At 43.0% G+C, this 17,778-nt stretch overlaps 2 protein-coding genes across 4 annotated transcripts in view; both read right to left on the bottom strand.

Annotated features, from left to right (window-relative positions):
• Window positions 1-17,778, bottom strand: part of MED7 (mediator complex subunit 7) — a 118,178-nt gene that overhangs the window by 5,160 nt on the left and 95,240 nt on the right. The window contains exon 1 of one of the 3 annotated variants that reach the window (XM_082453955.1): window positions 2,064-2,540. The exons of 1 other annotated variant lie outside the window; for it this stretch is intronic. The gene's annotated coding sequence lies outside the window, so the exon portion shown is untranslated. Of the gene's footprint in view, window positions 1-1,761; window positions 2,042-2,063; window positions 2,541-17,778 lie in introns of those variants that run through there. One more of the 3 variants, XM_082453956.1, reaches the window with a different exon arrangement.
• GARIN3 (golgi associated RAB2 interactor family member 3) lies at window positions 12,173-16,411 on the bottom strand. The gene is made up of 2 exons (XM_082453928.1): window positions 15,608-16,411; window positions 12,173-14,826 (listed from the first exon to the last, which is right to left on the bottom strand). Exons 1-2 carry the CDS (start codon window positions 16,214-16,216, stop codon window positions 13,672-13,674), a joined length of 1,764 nt encoding a protein of 587 aa, XP_082310054.1. The 5' UTR covers window positions 16,217-16,411; the 3' UTR covers window positions 12,173-13,671.

The following is a 17,778-nucleotide window of genomic DNA, read 5'->3' as shown; positions in this document are numbered from 1 at the left end:
GATTCTTTTCATCTAACAGACTATCAAGATTTCACATACTCTGTCATCTGACAAATGTTAGAACACCTTTTACGTGGCAGGCCCTGGATTCCAGCACAGGTCACACTCTCCCTCCTCTCAGTTTCTTCAGAGTGGCCATCCCAATTTTAGAGGCAGGCTCTTAGCTCCTCTGGCCCTGCAGGGAAGCCTACTGCGGGGGAAAGCGTCCATTCCCCTCGGCTCTCACAGAAGCCACCATGACGGCCACCACATGGCACTCTCAGGTGGCAGGCCAGCACCGCCAAGAGAATATGGGGAATCCTCAGACACAACTAATAGGAAAGGAGACGAATATATTTATTTGGAATTTGACGTGACAGTATCAAAAATTAATGCTGATACTCTTTGACCCAACAATTCTTTTTTTTTAATTTTTATTTTATACTGGAGTATAGTTGATCAACAAAGTTGTGTGACCCAACAATTCTATTTCTAGAAATTTATCCTACAAAAATATTGGTACAAGTACACAAAAGTGTGTTTAAGGATGTTTAATGCAGCACTGTTTGAAAAGAGCAGGAAAAGCTGGAAACAGCCCATAACTTCATCAATATGAGAGCTGGATAAAATGTCTCTATATACACACAACACAGCCATTAAGAAAAAACGGGTGAAAGCGCATGGGATGGAGGGTTATCAATACTGTGTACCATTTCATTTATTTACAACACACTTATGAGTTGCCAATAGTTATAATCAACTTTTTAAAACTTCCAAAAACATCAATTCGGACTTATAGAAAAGCTGTATGAATAGTATAGAGAATATCCCATATTCTTCACTCAGATTCTCCAAATGTTAACATTTTCCCTCATTTGCCTTATTGGTCTCTCATCTCTGTACCCGCAAATACTTCAGTGGGTATCCCCCAAATAAGAATGTTCTCTTATAACCACATAATTACCAAAATCAGAGAATTAGCAGTGATCTGGTACTTCAAAATAAATTTCAGACAGCCCAGGTTTCAGCCCACTCAAGCTTTTTTAGATTGGAAGCCCAGTTTCGGGCCTCCCAGCACCATGTGTAATCCCCTACTTTAGCTGCCAATCCCCAAAGGGCAAGTAAGTGACAGGTACTATTGTTTCACATTCTCTCTAACTTAATCTTCAAACCAATTCTATGAGTTAAGTACTATTTTCAATTTCATTTTAGAGATGAGGATCCCAAGTCTGTCTCACCAACGGGAAGTGTCCGCAACCAGATCAAAAGTCTAGTAAATGTCACAGCAGGAATTCTTAACCTTGGTTCTTGTACACAGTACAGGTTCCCTTAAATCAGTAAACTATGAAGCATCTAACAGTACAAAAGGAAACTGACGTATTACAGAAATCCTGTTTATCTCCCTATCACTTCTCTAGACTAAACTTGTCAAAGGCGATGGAGGTTTTTAGTAATACAAGCGCCAGGCATCGTAGCTGGTTATCAGACTCAAGATCCACCTTCTAGTGTTTGTTCCGTTCTGCGGTATTTCACCAAAAAAAAGAAAGGTATTCTAGGGTCCCATCCCTAGACTTTTGACTCGTTTTGTCTACTGTGAATGGGGCCGCTGGAATGTTGTTTTTAAAACCTCTCCAGATGATCTAATGATTAGGCTTGGCATCTACCTCCTTCCCCGCCTCCCATTAATTCTTCTGATTTCAGGACTGCTCCCTGAGGAGGAAGAGCAAGGCTGGTTATCCCGTTAAGGCTGGAGAGGCCAGGAGACTCGCCGAGCCCACCCACCTTAACAAACCAGCCGCGAGGGACTAGAACTGAGGTCTGCCAACCTCCGGCCGGGCTCGGCCTCCCCACTCGAAGGAAGCTCAGAGCCCGCCGCAAGGAAGGCACCTTCCGCCGAGCGGTTCACCCCGGGGCTCCGCGAGCGGCGGGGAGGCCGCGCTCCCCGAGGGACGCGGGAAAGGAAAGCGGGCGAGCTTACCCTGCACCACGCCTCCCCCCATTCCCAGCCCGCCCGGAGGAAGTCGCGGGGTCCGGAAGAAGAAATGCACACTGAACAGAGCACCAAACCGTCGCCGCCCACTCACCTCAGCCCCGGTTTTACACTGGTAGCTGCCTTCGCCACCACCGCCGAGACCCAACTTCCTACCTCCTCTTCCAGGAAGAAGCCTCTGACGCTGTCCCTTGATTGGCTGAAACACCTGTCCTTTAACCGATGCTCTAGTCCCGCCTCTGACCGCTGGCTTGCTATTGCGCCTGCGCACAGCCCCCCACCCCCACCGACCTCGCGCCGCCTGCCTCCTTCCGGCAGTTTGGCTGCGGCTGCGGGGGGGTTTGCAGTCGCGGAGGCTTTGTGTACTTTGTATCAATAAAAGCAGCAGCTGGTAGCTCGTTCCTTTCTGTTTCTTTTTTTTTTTCAACGCTTAAGATTGAGGCATCCATACGTCTTACGTAAACGTTAGACAATACAGTAAGCAGATATTTTTAGAAATGATATCGACTGTAGCCCCACTGTCAAAAATAACATTTAAAAATATGAGGTTGGACTCTATATGCTGTTTAAGTATTTTGTAATCTGGAAATACTTGTGAACATGATTGAGAATCAATAATATATTCTTAATTTGCATTTTTTGACCATCTTTTCACTTTTATTTTCATTTACGAATTCAGATTCTATTTCCAGGCAACAAATTAACAAATGTTAAAAAAAAAAAAAAAGTACACAAGTCTTTTGGAGGTTATTTTCGTAAGAAATGTTACACATTTCTAAATTTGTGGGAATCTTCCAAGAGCGTGTTGCGCTTACAAAAATAAGGTTGTTATTCTGATAAACATTCTCAACTTTAACTCTTTAAGATTATTTGATTTTATTTTTTTAAACTAATTACGGAGAGTTCCCAAACATACACAAAAGTAGAGAGAATAGTGTATTCATCATCCAACTTCAACAATTATCTACCGATAGACATTATTTCAATTCAGCAAGCATTTCTAAAAAGTAAGGACTCATTTTGTTTGTTCGTGGAACCAGAGAACCATTGTCTCATTTTAAAATAAATTAATAACTATTTAATATCATCAAAATCAAGTCAATATTTGTATACCAATTATCTGAGGATCCGATAACGTCCACCCCTTTGTAACTGGATGATGTATCATTTAATTATCTTTTAATCTATAGTTTCCTTCCTCCACCTCAATCCCCACTCCCCCACCCCCCATCAGTTTATTTGTTGAAGAACTCTGTTCACTCTTGAGCATACCCCAATCAGGCTTTTCTCTGTTCACTGAGACCAATGTGACGTACACTGTGACCTCCAATGGGCATTCTTAGTACTCATCTTATTCTACTCTCAGCAGCATTTGACACATTTGATCTTTTGAATTGCCCCAGGGCTCAGTTATCAGTTCTCAGTGGGATGCCATCCAGGTGATAATACCCAGATGATATCCAGGCCCTGGCAACACCCTCTCCTTTCACTCAGACCCTCTTATCCCACATCTTTACTCAATTGCAAATGCTCAAATCTAAAGGTTCACTTTTACTCCTCTTTCTCCCGTACTCCATTCAAAACTACCATACCGGCCTTTTGTATTACTTCTATTTGGAAATAAGTAAAAGTCCTAAATATAATTAATTTTCACCATCCCCACTGCCTCAGTCCTAGTGCATGCCACCATAATCTCCCCTGGACTTCTGAAATAGCCTAAATAGTTTCCTTGCTTCCACTTTTGTCCTTCCTTAGCCTATTTACCACACTGTCTTAAAATATAAGACAGATCTGAACAACCCAATCAAAAAATGGGTGGAAGACCTAAATAGACATTTCTCCAAAGAAGACATACAGATGGCCAAGAAGCACTTGAAAAGATTCTCAACATCACTAATTATTAGAGAAATGAAAATCAAAACTACAGTGCGGTATAACCTCACACTGGTCAGAATGGCCATCATCAAAAAAATCTACAAACAGTATATGCTGGAGAGGGTGTGGAGAAAAGGGAACCCTCTTACACTGTTGGTGGGAAGGCAAATTGATTAAGCCGCTATGGAGAACACTATGGAGGTTCCTTAAAAAACTAAAAATTGAACTACCATATGACCCAGCAATCCCACTCCTGGGCATATACCCTGAGAAAACCATAATTCAAAAACACACATGCACCCCAATGCTCATTGCAGCACTATTTACAATAGCCAGGACATGGAAGCAACCTAAATGTCCACTGACAGATGAATAGATAAAGAAGATGTGGTACATATATAGAATGCAGTATTACTCAGGGTAATTTGTAGAGACGTGGATGGACCTAGAGACTGTCATACAGAGTGAAGTAAGTCAGAAAGAGAAGAACAAATATCGTATAATAACGCATATATGTGGAATCTAGAAAAATGGTACAGATGAACCTATTCGCAAAGCAGAAGTAGAGACACAGACGTAGAGAACAAAAGTATGGACACCATGGAGGGAAAGGTGGGGTGGGATGAATTGGGAGATTGGGATCAACATATATACACTACTATGTGTAAAATAGATAACTAATGAGAACCTACTGTATAGCACAGGAAACTCTACTCAATGCTCTGTGGTGACCTAAATGGGAAGGAAATCCAAAAAAAAAGGTGATACATGTATACATATAGCTGATTCACTTCGCTGTACAGCAGAAACTTACACAACACTGTAAAGCAACTATACCCCAATTAAAAAAAAAAAATCTAACCACTCTATTCAAAGCTCTCCAAGGTTTTCCATCACATTTATAATAAAACCTAATGTCCTCACCATGGCCTATATAAGGCACTACAAAATCTAGTCCTTGGCTACTTCTCCAATAATATTTCCTACCATTTTTTTCCATGCTCAGTCTTCTCTGGCTACAGGATTTATTTCTTTCCCTCGAAATTTTCAAGCCTACTTCTGCCTTAGACCCATTGCATTTGCCTGGAACTCTCTTTCCACAGATATTCACATGCCTCACCTCCTCACTTCATACAGGTCTCTGGTCAAATGTGACCTTGTCAGAGAGGTCTTCTGTGGTCACTCTATATAAAGTGGCATGCCCCAGTCATTCTCTTGGGGAATGTCCCCAATCCCCTTACTATGCATTATCCTTCCTTCATAGAACGTGTTATCATCTGATATCATATTATGTAGTTGATTTATTTTCATTGTCTTTCTTCCCCATTAAAATACAAGATTCATGAGCAGAGGGCCTTTGTTTCATTCACTGCTACATCCTCAGCACCTAGAACAGTACCTGAAATTGGCAGGTACTCCATGCACATCTATTGAATAAGTAACAAAATGAATACTGAATAATCAGCATTTTCAAATGAATTCACAGTGTGACACTGATGGATAAACCAGGGTATATTTAGCCAAAACCGTTGAGTGAAATTATCTTCCTCCCAACTTTGCTATTGTGAATACATTGGATGAGCATCCTGGTTCCTGGTGCACGTGTATATGTTTGTAATTTTCTCCTTGATATAAATTTCTAGAAATGGAATTTTGGACCCAAATTTTCAGTGTTTTAGTTAGTGGCAGGATCAAGGCTAGAATTTGGGACTCTTGACTCTCAGTCTAGTGTTCTTTACAATAAACTACAAATGAATAATGGTATGAAATTCACATCATGGGAGGGACTAGTGAAAATATGGTGTGTAATAAACATTTGTTTAGGTGGCTCTACTTCCAGAATCTGAATAGGAAGTTTATTCCTTAAAGATGCCTTCTCTAGGGACTTCTCTGGCAGTCCAGTGGTTAAGACTCCACGCTTCCACGGCAGCGGGCACAGGTTCGATCCCTGGTTGAGGAACTAAGATCCTACATCCCATCTGCTGCATGGCGTGGCCAAAAAAAAAAAAAAAAAAAAAAAAGTCTTCTCTAGTTTAACAAGGACTACATCCATTCAACAAATCTTTATTGCATCTGCTGTGCCAAAGACTGCTCTAGATGGTAAAAATGACAGACAAAAGCCTTGCCTTCTAATGGAGAGACACAGACAACAACATGCAAGCAAATAAGAATTTCAAATAGTGATAAGGGCTGTGGGGAGAAAAATAATACAAAATAATGCGGTAGCTGGGTGGGTTGGCAGGTAGCTTATTTCTAGAAGGTGATCAAGGTAACCTCTTCTAGGAGCTGTCTTTGGAGCTAAGACATGAGTGATGAGAAGGAGTCAACTGTGCAAATATCTTGGAGACAGCTAGTGAAGAGTCTGAGGCTGCAATGATCCTCCTGAGTTAGAGAGACAGGAAGGGAGCCTGTGTGCTCCACAACTAACGAGCAAAGGGAGAGTGGGAGGAGATGAGGGGGCAGTAACAGGCAGGAGTACATGACAACTAGCATCTTGCCTGTTTTAGGAGCTTGGCACATTATAGAGAACATCATTTTTATCACTTGATCCTAAGTGGCAAGCAGAAATAGTCACACTTTTTCTCCACCCTGTCGATTTTTTTAAGGTTGGGTTTACTGAGGTATAGTTTACATAGAGTAAAATTAACTTCAAGTGAACAGTTCAATGAGTTTTGATTAATATATACTGTCATCTAACCACCACCACCAGAATTAAGATATAGAATATTTGCCTCACCCCAAGCAATTCCTTTTGTGCCCCCTTAGGATTCAATCCCCGCCCTCACCCCTACCCCCTGGTCACCACTGATCTGATTTCTGTTTACGTAGTTTTGCCTTTTCCAGAATGTCCTATAAATGGAATCATGCAGTAGGTAGACTTTTGTGTCTGGCTTCTTTCACTCAGCATAAAAGTTCTGAGGTCCATCAGCATTGTTGTATGTGTTAATAGTTTGTTCCTTTTTACACTGAAGGCGTATTCCATTGTATGGACGCACCATAATTCATTTATTTATTCACCAGTTGATGGACATTTCGGCTATTTCCAGTCCTATAAACACTCACCTACATGTCTTTTATGGACATAAGATTTTCATTTTTTTTTTTCGAGTTACTCCAAAGGGATTGCAAGTCCTTATAATAGGTATATGTTTCACTACATAAGAAAGTGTCGAGCAGTTTTCTGAAGAGGCTGTATCATTTTTCATTTCTACCAGCAAACTGTAAGAGCTGCAGTTGCTCTGGACCCTCTTCTGCAATTTCCTTTTTGCGATTCTAATGGCTATGTAGTGGTTTTAATTTGCATTTCTCTAGTGTTGAGTATCTTTTTTGTACTTATTTGCCATACATATCTTCTCTTGGTGAACTCTCTGTTCAAAGTTTTTGCCCATTTTTTAATTGGCTTGTTTGTTTTTTTTACTATTGAGTTGTAAGAGCACACACACACACACACACACACACACACACACAGGACAAAAGTCCCTTATCAGATATGTGTTTTGTTATTTATATTTATTTTCTTGCAAGCTGTGGCTGATCTTTTCATTTTCTTAACAGTGTCTTTCAAAGAGCAGAGGTTTTTCGTTTTGATGAAGTCCTAGTTATAAATTGTTTTCTTTTATGGGCCATGCTTTCTGTGTCCTATCCAAGGTCACAAAGATTTTTTCCCCTGTGTTTTCTTCTAGAAGATTTTTTTTTAGCATGCAAAAGTCCAAATGTTCCAGCACATTTACCCTATTGATTTTATTGGTCTTACTATGTTTGTCATTGGTAGACAGCTTCATAAATAATAATCTCTGAACTCTTATTAGTAAATTACATTGTGTCTCTGCTTGTTAATAAGCCCAGACCGAAAAAAAATGGGAGCTAGCAAATTAAATTGTTCATCTCCAGCCTCTGCTTATTCCTGTCAAAAGACTTATCAGCTCATCTATATTGTTTGAACAATGCACTTTGAGTGAGAATCATCGCTAATGCACTGTTCTCTGCAGTCTGCTGTGTAGTTTTAATTCCTAATCACTGTTTTCACTGTTGCTGTTGTCTCATGGGTACTAATGACCTTATCACTAATAATAATCTCAACAACCCAGACCTGTGTGCAGCAGATGGGCCAGGAGGATGTCCGTAGTTTGCTTTGCCTGCTACACCTTTCTGTAGCAGCAGGCGGCAGCAGTAACCCTGGCATTGGGGAACTAACCCCAGTTTACACTTTGTTTTATAACAGAAAGATGCGTGCCCCACATATGAGGTCCCACTGAGAAACAATGTCAGTTATCTCTTGCAGGCTGAAGAACTTTAAAAGGATGTAGAATCTGCAAAAAAAGGCAGGTAAGGCCTTTTAATTTATTTGTTGTACCTCCCGATGAAATAAAATGTATTTTTAAGGCAGGACAAAAAAAAAATTAAACATAAAATTTTCTTTCTGTGTTTGTTTAGGGCTTCTCCCTCCCTAATGCGCAGTATGCATCTGCATTACACACTGACCAGAGCTCCTCAAAGATGCGGGTGCCTGCTCAGCCATAAACATCAATTTTTTTCTTTCTTCTGACGCTAGCAATGTAACTTCTTAAACGAATAGTGTTCTTTCCCAGCTCTGTTCTTTCCCAGGGGGTCATGGTGACTTGCTGTTCACTTTGTATGTGTTTACCTGAACCATGTATCCTTGACGAATTTTATGTAAAATATCAGTATGTCACTTTGATGTATGATCCTTTGTCTCAAAAATGTATATGGCTGCCTTTGACCTCTAACAGGTGGAACGGTTCTCAGAACTTTCTGAGAAACTGCTTCCCTGGGTTATAATCCTCAGTTTGGCTCAAATAAAATTCCCTTTTTTTCTTCTTAACTTCATAGTTAATTGAATTTTCATCGACACTATTACTGTCATTAAAGTCTACATTTACATTATATAGCTGTGCCACTATCATACGTGTTTTTGAATCATCACAAAATCTATCCATTTTATCGACTGCTTGATTTATTTTCTAAACACTCCCCAAAAGATCTGGGCTGTATCCAACCCTTTTAAAGTCCATCTCAAAAGTGACCTTCTTCAAAAGGTTTCTCCAAGTTCACCCAAATAAAAATTACCTCCATACCCACTCGTAGCCTCTTTTCTACACTTCCAGCACTTCTCTGCCTTAAGTTGTAATTATACACCTGCTTTATTTCTGTGGCTATAGCTAGCTTCCTAACTTATCTGTGCATCAGCTCTGACAATTCCTAGCATTGCCTCACACATAGCCAGTGCTGAATATATTTTTGCTGAAAGATGGGTATTGGATGGGGAGTTCTCTGGTGGCCTAGTGGTTGGAATTCCAGGCTTTCACTGCCGTGGCCCGGGTTCAACTCCTTGGTCAGGGAACTGACATCCCCGCAAGCTGCGCAGTGTGGCCAAAAAAAAAAAAAAAAAAATGTGGAAAGATGGGTATTGAACAAAATCAAAAGAAATGAGAAAAATTTCAAGTTTCCTGAATGGCAGTTGTGTACAAATATGAGCTGCTTGCTTTCAGAATCACTTCAGGGCTGGGACCAAGGTAAGGTGTGTGAGGCACTTGCCTCAGATGCAAAATTAAGGAGGGGGAGAAAACCTCAGTAAGCAAGATAAATAAATGCAATACTTAAAAAACAACAATTAAGGCAAAAAGCCCATGATGGACAAAATATTACAATTTTAAATAAAGACAGGATCAGCAGTTCACATACCACCATTTAAAAAGGAGAGGTCCTTCCATGGAACTCTGTCATTCAAAGATTGGAATTATTTTCCTGAAGACATGTGTGGCAATATACACTTAGACAGGTTTTTAGAGCTTAATGATGCATTCATTTTCTAATAAATGCGATGACTCATCATTTTTATTGCTCATTTACTAAATGCCAGCTACCGTCCTAGGGGCTGCAGATACAGTGGTCCAACCCATTGCAAGCCCACATGCTGCTTCTCTGCAGTTATCTGAGAAAGTCTTTACCCACTTGGTTCCACCTGCTTCGGGTCCAAAATGAACTTCTCTTAGAACATGGGGCCTCCAAAGGACAGAAACAGATTTCACGTGTTCAAGTTCCTCTGGGCTTCTTTACCCCATGCAGACGCCAGTCTTTGTGACTTGCACAGAACTTGGCTATCTTCCTTCTGAATCTGCTTTCCTTTGTCTCCTTATTATCCTCCTCCAACTGACACCCGAGTCAGAGGAGGTGACCCCAGCACATTACACTATCATGGTATCACAGATTGTGTTCTCCAATAAGCAGATTTTGAGATAGAGTTTTGGGAGGAGGGGTTTTTATTAAGGAGTAGCCCTAGGATCGCCTCTGCAAGGGAAGGGGCAGAAGCAGGAGTGCACAGAGGGAGAAGCTGAGCTCTTGAATTGGAGTGACCCTTCAGAGAGGCTCTGTGTTGGGCTACGATGGCCTGACCTTCACACCCTACATCAATCAGTTCTTGCCGTGCACCTCGGGTGAGGAACCCAGGCAATTTCCAAACTCACTGCCAGCTGAAGGCTTTCTGTGGGAAGCACCCCCAGCAGCTGGGGCCACAAGTCCTTCGCTGAAGAAATGTCCGCCCCACGTGGCTATTTCAAATGGAACGGTGTCTTTCAAAACATACCCTCCCATCTCCTCATTACATAGATCCTGTGGCCAAAGATAGGAAGTAACATAAAGTCACATATTAACAACCCCCTAGCCAAATACTTCTTTTCACAGAAACCACAGTACCCTCCACAAAGTGCACATTTGATCAGGCCACTCCCCTATTGAAAACACATCGTGGCTTTGCATCACTCCAAGGTCAGAAATCAAAATCCTTTCAATGGACCTCAAAGCCTTGCATGGCCTGGCCCCTGCCGTGTTCCCCACATCATATCACGCTTGCTCTGCCAGCCATGACATTGCCTTCAATATTTTGAGGCAACTTGCTTCTTCCCACCATAGCACATCTTTCTTCTGTCTGAAAGACTCCAGTCGATCACAGCAATCCTGTGAATGATCTTATTTTGCTGGAGGGAAAAAACCCCTTTCTAGTATGTGTGTGTTTTGCCAGACTTGAAGTTTGGGACATTGGTTAGTTTGTAATCAACCATCCATTGTCTAATTGCACTTGCAGCTGCAGAATTGCTACCATGGTGATGAATATTGCTGTCAAAAATATTGGCCTTTATCTGATAGGGTGTGCTGACTTGATACCCAAACTGATGTCTCTCTCCGGAGGAAGATGCCTGTCGCTTTGAAATACGTAGGTATCTGTGCATGCGTCTCTTGATGAACTGTCAAGATAGAAAAGGAAATCCAGAGAAAGTGCCAGGCAGGGCACGTTGCGGTGGGCAAGTCCCCACCTCCACTTTACTTCAGTGGGGGTAAATTGTGTAAACTGTGGGTCTGCTCAGCTAACGCCCTGCATAGTGGACTAACTAGGTTCACATTAAAGAAGTCCTTTGGGGTGAGGGAGTGAGAATGCATAATACAGGATAAGAAAGACAAAAGGTAAAGCCAAGGGTACAGAGTCGTGAGATTAAGCTGTTTTAACTAGGCTGATTCAGCCTCTGGCATAGTGAAAATTTGGGGCTCTGAGTCAAAGGCTTTGGAAAGAGTTCCCCTTTATCTCTCTCCTCTACCCCATAACTCCTCACATTTCCAGAAGGCTTCCCCAAAATCCCTCTCAGGTCTTAGAGAACATGGCTCTTTCTCTCCTCTTACTGAGACCCACTGCTTCAAGAGTTAACTCCAAGGACACATTGATCTCCACAATCTATTGGTCTTTGTGTATCGGAAATCACAACATGGGATTTTCCAGCCACCCACCAGAGCAACTGAGAAGGGCTTCCTCTCATCCTCCCAAGCTACCACTCCTCCCAGAATCCGTATCTTATTTCTCACCTCCTCCACCTCTACCACTTACATTTGCTCTGCAGAGAAAGTCCCTAAGTTTTACTGGAAACCCAACTTCCGTCCTAGTAGACCCTGTTGTCACAGAAGAGAATGAGCAAAGAATTGCAAGGTTAGCAGATGACTCCCCGGCTCATACAAACACACATGGTTCTCAGAGTCATTCTTCTCAAATCCAACTGTTGTTAACTGTTATCAACGGTTACTCTAATCCAACTGTTATCATCTGTTGTTAACAATTTAATGATTTTCATGGACTCATGAAATTTGTTTACAACTTTTTTTAAATTGGAAAGACTTTTTTATAATGGACATTTAAAAATGCATAATCTCATTATGAAATGAGATTTCATAATCTCATTTAGGACTTTTTAATTTTTAGAATCGCTTTCCACATGCCTACATAATTTATATAGTTCATTAGTACAGAGCATTTTGGATTATTCTATTATTTCTTAACAATATATCTAAACCTTTCTTGTGTTCCTGGATAGTGAGTATTTATGTCACTTAGTTTCTTTATCTTATATTTGTTGAAAGATATCTTTCAGACTTTGTCATCCATCTCTTGTGCATATATTGAAAGGAAAACATAAGTGAAATAAATTGGTTAAAATATTTCTAAGGCAGTGACTGCCACTTGGCTGACAGCAATATAAAAATCGTCTTGATGTCAGAGATGTTAAAATAAAATGGAAACAATAATACAGTCACATGGACACACCCCTTTGCGTAATAGAAAAATCCCCACTCTGTTGAAGCTTTTCCTCCCAGACCATCCCTCCCTTCTTTTTACCCTACAGAAATCCACTATTGTGAATTTTGTGTTTATCATGTCCTTGTTTTTTTCTACACTTTTAGCAAACGTGTGCCCCTACACATATTGTTTGATCTTGTTTTTGAACTTTTCTACAAATGGAACTATATCGTATGTATTTTTCTGACTTGCTTTTCTTATTCAACATTACGGGAGACTCCCCCATGCTAACCTGTACAGCTGCTATTCATCTTCACTGCTGTATCATATGCACTGTAGGCAATATGCCACAATTGATCATTTCTCCTATTTGGTGAACATGTGGACTGTTTCCAGGGTTTGGCTATTACAGTTTTACTACAAACATTCTCCTAGTTGTCTCCTGGCAAGCGTTTGTGAGAGTTTATCCAGAGTGTATACCCAGGAGGAAGAAGAATTTTAAGATTAGAATCAGGTGGGCAAAACATTTCTGCCAAGTGCCAGAAAATAAATATTTTAGACTTTGCAGGCCATGTGGTTTCTGCTACAGCTACTCAAATCTGTCATTTTAATGTGAAAGCAGCCTTAGACAATATTTAAATAAATGACTGTAGCTATGCCCAATAAAATTTATTCATGAAACAAGGCAGTGGGCAAGATTTGACCCTCAGGCTGTCAGTCCTGATCAAGATGATAAACTTCGCTATTCTGATTGCCTACAAATGCTGAGGCACCCCTTCTTTTCTTCCCTGATTATCCCTAGAGGAGACATGAGTCCTGTCTTCACTTAGTCTATGGACTGGACTGAATGACCATGTTCAGGGACCTTCAGGGAGAAAAGGAAGGGCATGCGGACATGCTGGTGGTGATGCTTCCCAGCCCATAGTCTGTGACTTGCAGCCACAGTCTTGGGGAAACCAAAGGCAGAAAGGGGTTGAGGCAAGGCAGGGCACTAATGCTGGCTCTGCTGGGCGTGGGTGGGAGGCAGGGGTCCTGCTTGACTGGAGGCTGGGGTCTCAGGCCAAAGCACAATTCACATCACAGAAGTCACTGTGAAGTCACTACCAGGCGAGGGGACATAGAAAACAGAAGATAACATTTCTTTTGGAGTGGTATGGTTTTCCTTTATTAAAGAAAGCAGGAATTGCCTCTCTAGGGATCCATCCCTGAAGCTGGGTCTCCATGGAAAGCTTCCTGCCCTGGCTTCTATTTAAATGGGTTTGGTTTCAATAATGATGGTCTCCATCGTCTTTGATGTCATAGTTCCACAGATCTCCAGATCCTGGCCAACCGGGGCTTTCTCCACCTTGGCCTCTATGTTGTGCTTCTCTACCGTCTTAGCCACGACGTCTACCTCTCTGTCATGTGTGACCATTGTTTTTGAACCAGGAATGACTCTGAAGCTCCTGAAGAAAGAGCGGATCTTACTGGATTTCTTACTTAGAGTCCCTGAACTGGTGGCGGACCGGCTCTTCCCCAGTTTGCGAGCTGTCCTCCCCCCCTTGGCAGAAGAGCTGTGGCTGCCACTCCTGTGAGAGCTGTGTCCTCTGCCCCTGGTGCCACTGTGCCCTTTTTCTTTTCTGTCACCTTTTGAGTGTGCTTGGCCGGATAAGGACCAGTGGGAGGATGATTTCCTGGTCTTGTCCCCTCCTGTCCTGTGGTGACTTTCACCTGTCCTGCGGTGATGGGAACTTTTCCTAGATGAAGACTTGTCCTTCTTTTCCCTTCTTTCCTTTTTTTCCTTCCAGGCTTCATCCCTGGGGCGGGAGACCTTCTGGCTTCCATCCCGTTCAGACATGTAGCCTTCGCTCTGCAAGGTGGAGACCAGGGGGGCTGCGACCTGCCCTTCAGCTCTTCCAGCAGCAGGCTTGCTGGTCGTTGCTGCACCTGCAAACTCTACGCTCACGCTGCTCTCTGGACTATCTGCCCTCGTCGAGGATGTTCTGGCAGCACCCGCCAAGACCAGGTTCGTGTCCTCCAAGGATATGGTGGCAGCACCTGCAATGGCCTTGCCGGATCCGCTTTCTCCTGGATCCTTGATGGTGGCTCCCGCCAGGGCCATGCGCACCTGGCTGGTGCCTGTGCTCTTGGTTGCCGCCAAGCTCGCAGCACCTCCTGCAGGGCCTGCTCCCACCCCTGCGACTGCCACTCCTCCGCCAGGGCCTGATGCTGTCCCTGCTACGGCCAGGCCCGTGGTCATCCCTGCCGCCGATCCTCCGGCACTTTTCACGGCTGCAGTTGAGCCATGGGGGGCATGATGGATTTCCTCTCCCCCAACATAAGCCCAAGACGTGGCTCCAGACACGTCACGAAGCTTGTGAAGCCCAGCCTCATCCTGATCCCTTTCTCTGTGGAGCTCTGTGGTCTGCGCCAAGGGGAGGAGAAACAGGTAAGATAGAGATGACAGAAAGTGAGATCAGAACTGGCCGCTCCCCTCTCATCCTGGAGCTGAGCAACTCAAGGGCTTATACTTAGAATAACCTTTGAAATCACCGAATCTAAGCTCCCAATGGATACAAGATCCCATCTACTGCACCCCTGTCAAACGGCCACTCCATTTTGCTTGAACAATCCCAGGGCCAGGGAAAGCACTGATACAATTCTCCATGATATACACTTTAATTTTATACCCTTGTGCTTCTATCTCTGCAGGACAGATTCCTAGAAGTGGGGCTCCTGGGTCAAGGGATGCACACCTTCTACATTTTGGTGACTACACGGGTTGGGCTGATTTTAATCAGCGTGTCAGAGTCACGGGGAGACAGAATGAAGGAAGGACTTCCTAACTGTGAATGATGTTCCACAACTGATGAGACTACCGGGGCTGGGGTAAGTGCTCAAGAAGAGACCGGACAATCAGGATGCTATAGAAGGGATTACAGCCCTGGGGATGAGACCAGTGCAGCTGATATGATACCTAAGGTCTCTCTGAAATTCGGCCTTGTGGGACAATGTGGAGAAGCACTCGGAACCTCTCCAGTGTGGTGAATCCCACAGTGATGGCTCATTCGTCCCTGACCCTTTTCAACTATGGAAGGTATTTCCCAGGTGAGTCTCAGAGAGCACCAAAGGCTATGAAGGACCAGCTTTGCCCTGCTCTCCCAAAGCACCCTGCCCCGTGTTCTTGAGTCTCTGTAGGTGCTTACCACTAGGATTTTGGTATCCTCTATAGTCACTGCATCTCCAGTTTGGACCGTCGGGGTACTGCTGCAACTCTCTACCGGTGGTCTCAGGAGATAGACAAGCTTTTCCCAATAGAAAAAGAGGTCTTCTCGTGCATCGGAAGAGGGGCACAGCTGCAGATAAAAAGTACGGCCGGTGGCAAGCTTCAGGCGCAAATGCTGTTTCTCACGGTCGTGGATGGAGATCTTGACAAACTTCAAGGGAAGCAGCCTGGTGAGCTCTAGGGTCTTCGCGGGCTTGCGACCTCTCCCCTTGGTGATCCGGGCATATCTGACATGCTCTTCACAGAATTTCGTTGGTCGGGCCAGCAGCATGACGTCAGGTAGTGGGAGGAGGGGGCTGGTGGATGCGATGCCCACAGTCACCATCCGGACGCGGTTGTGTACGTCAATCACCTCTCCTTTCTTGCTGATCTGGATAAAGTCGCTCTCAAACATGGGTGCGTACCTGAAAATGTCATACTCTCCTCCCTTGTACAGTTGTCGTTGCAGGTCCCCCATGGAGGTACTGAACACGCCCACTGAACGGGAGCTGTTGGCCGTGTAATGAGGTAACAAACGCTCACTGCTCATGGCTCTCTTCGTTCAAGACAGCGCCACCAGCCACAAATCGAGTCTCGGAGAGAGAGGGAACGAAGGCAACTGGCCACCTCCCTGCAGGGCTCTGCCTAAGTCTCTTGGCCCGACCACATTTATCCTGCACAGTCCTTTGTGACCCATCACCATCACAGACCCCTTTGTTGAGCCTCCAAGCCCCCACCCCCTCGGGGGAGGCTCACCAGCCTCCCCCTAAACCAACCACCACGTCCACAGGGAACAGGATGACCCTGCCAGGGTACAGGTGTGGGTAGGCTGGATAGTCTTTCTAAATCAAAATGTTGAGAAAACCATCCTGCTTTTGTAAATATCTGGGTGGTTTCCAGTCTTGTTGTTGTTACAAATCTCCCTGCAGGGATCATCTTCGTGCTTCTACTGAATGATGTCCTGGGGATAAAATCCCGGAAGTGGACTGTGTACTTGCTAAGGGCAGGCATCCTATTGGGATCGTTGTTCTCTGTGCCCCCCAGCGTATATAGCACAGTGCTGGCAGGAACTTAGAAAGAGCGCTACCTGTCAGAGTCCCATTGGTACTGTCGTCTCCAGGGTATGGAGAATTTTCTCACCCATTTTCTCATTTCAAGGAGGCTGACTTTTATTTATATTTATATTTTATATATATATATTTTTTACAGTTTTAGAAACTGTTTTTTTTTAGAAACTGTTTTTATTATGAAATATAACACACATTCAAACCATAAATATATAGCTTAATGAGTAACAAGAAAGTGAACACCCTTGCAGCTGCCACCCAGAGCAAGAAATAGAACCCTGCCAGCCTCTCTTCTGCATGCTCCCTCCCCACAAAGGTAACCCAACCTTGGCTTCTATTTTTTTTTCTTTTCCTTCTTCTTTTTTATTGAAGTATAGTTGATTTACAATGTTGTGTTAATTTCTGTTGTGTTAATTTCTGCTGTTAATTTCTGATTCCGTTTTATGTATATATATATTCTTTTTCATATTCTTTTCCATTATGGTTTATCACAGGATATTGAATATAGTTCCCTATGTTATATGGTAGGACTTTGTGGTTTATCCATCCTATATATAATAATTTGCATCTGCTAACCCCAAACTCCCAATCCATCCTTCCCCTACCACCCCCTTGGCAACCACAAGTCTGTTCTCTATGTCTGTGAGTCTCTTTCTGTTTCGTAGATAAGTTCATTTGTGTCATATTTTAGATTCCACAAATGTGATATCGTACGGTATTTGTCTTTCTCTTTCTGATGTACTTCACTTAGTATGATAATCTCTAGGTCCATCCATGTTGCTGCAAATGGCATTATTCCATTCTTTTTATGGCTGAGTAGTATTCCATTTTATATATGTACCATATCTTCTATCTATATCCATTCATCTGTTGATGGACATTTAGGTTGTTTCCATGTCTTAGCTATTGTGAATAGTGCTGCTATAACATAGGGGTGCATGTATCTTTTTGAATTATAGTTTTGTTCAGATGTATGCCCAGGAGTGGGATTGCTGGATCATATGGTAATTCTATTTTGAGTTTTTTGAGGAACCTCCACACTGTT

The sequence above is a fragment of the Balaenoptera physalus genome, assembly GCF_965194825.1.
Source record: "Balaenoptera physalus genome assembly, chromosome: 3".
NCBI lineage: Eukaryota > Metazoa > Chordata > Mammalia > Artiodactyla > Balaenopteridae > Balaenoptera > Balaenoptera physalus.
This window is presented reverse-complemented; position numbering and strand designations above follow the sequence as displayed.

Bases quoted from the DNA above. Each gene is read 5' to 3' on its own strand.
- GARIN3 (XM_082453928.1), bottom strand. From the start codon at position 16,216: ATGAGCAGTGAGCGTTTGTTACCTCATTACACGGCCAACAGCTCCCGT. The intron at 14,827-15,607 runs GTAAGCACCTAC...CCCTTGGCGCAG, and splicing joins AGGATACCAAAATCCTAGTG to ACCACAGAGCTCCACAGAGA.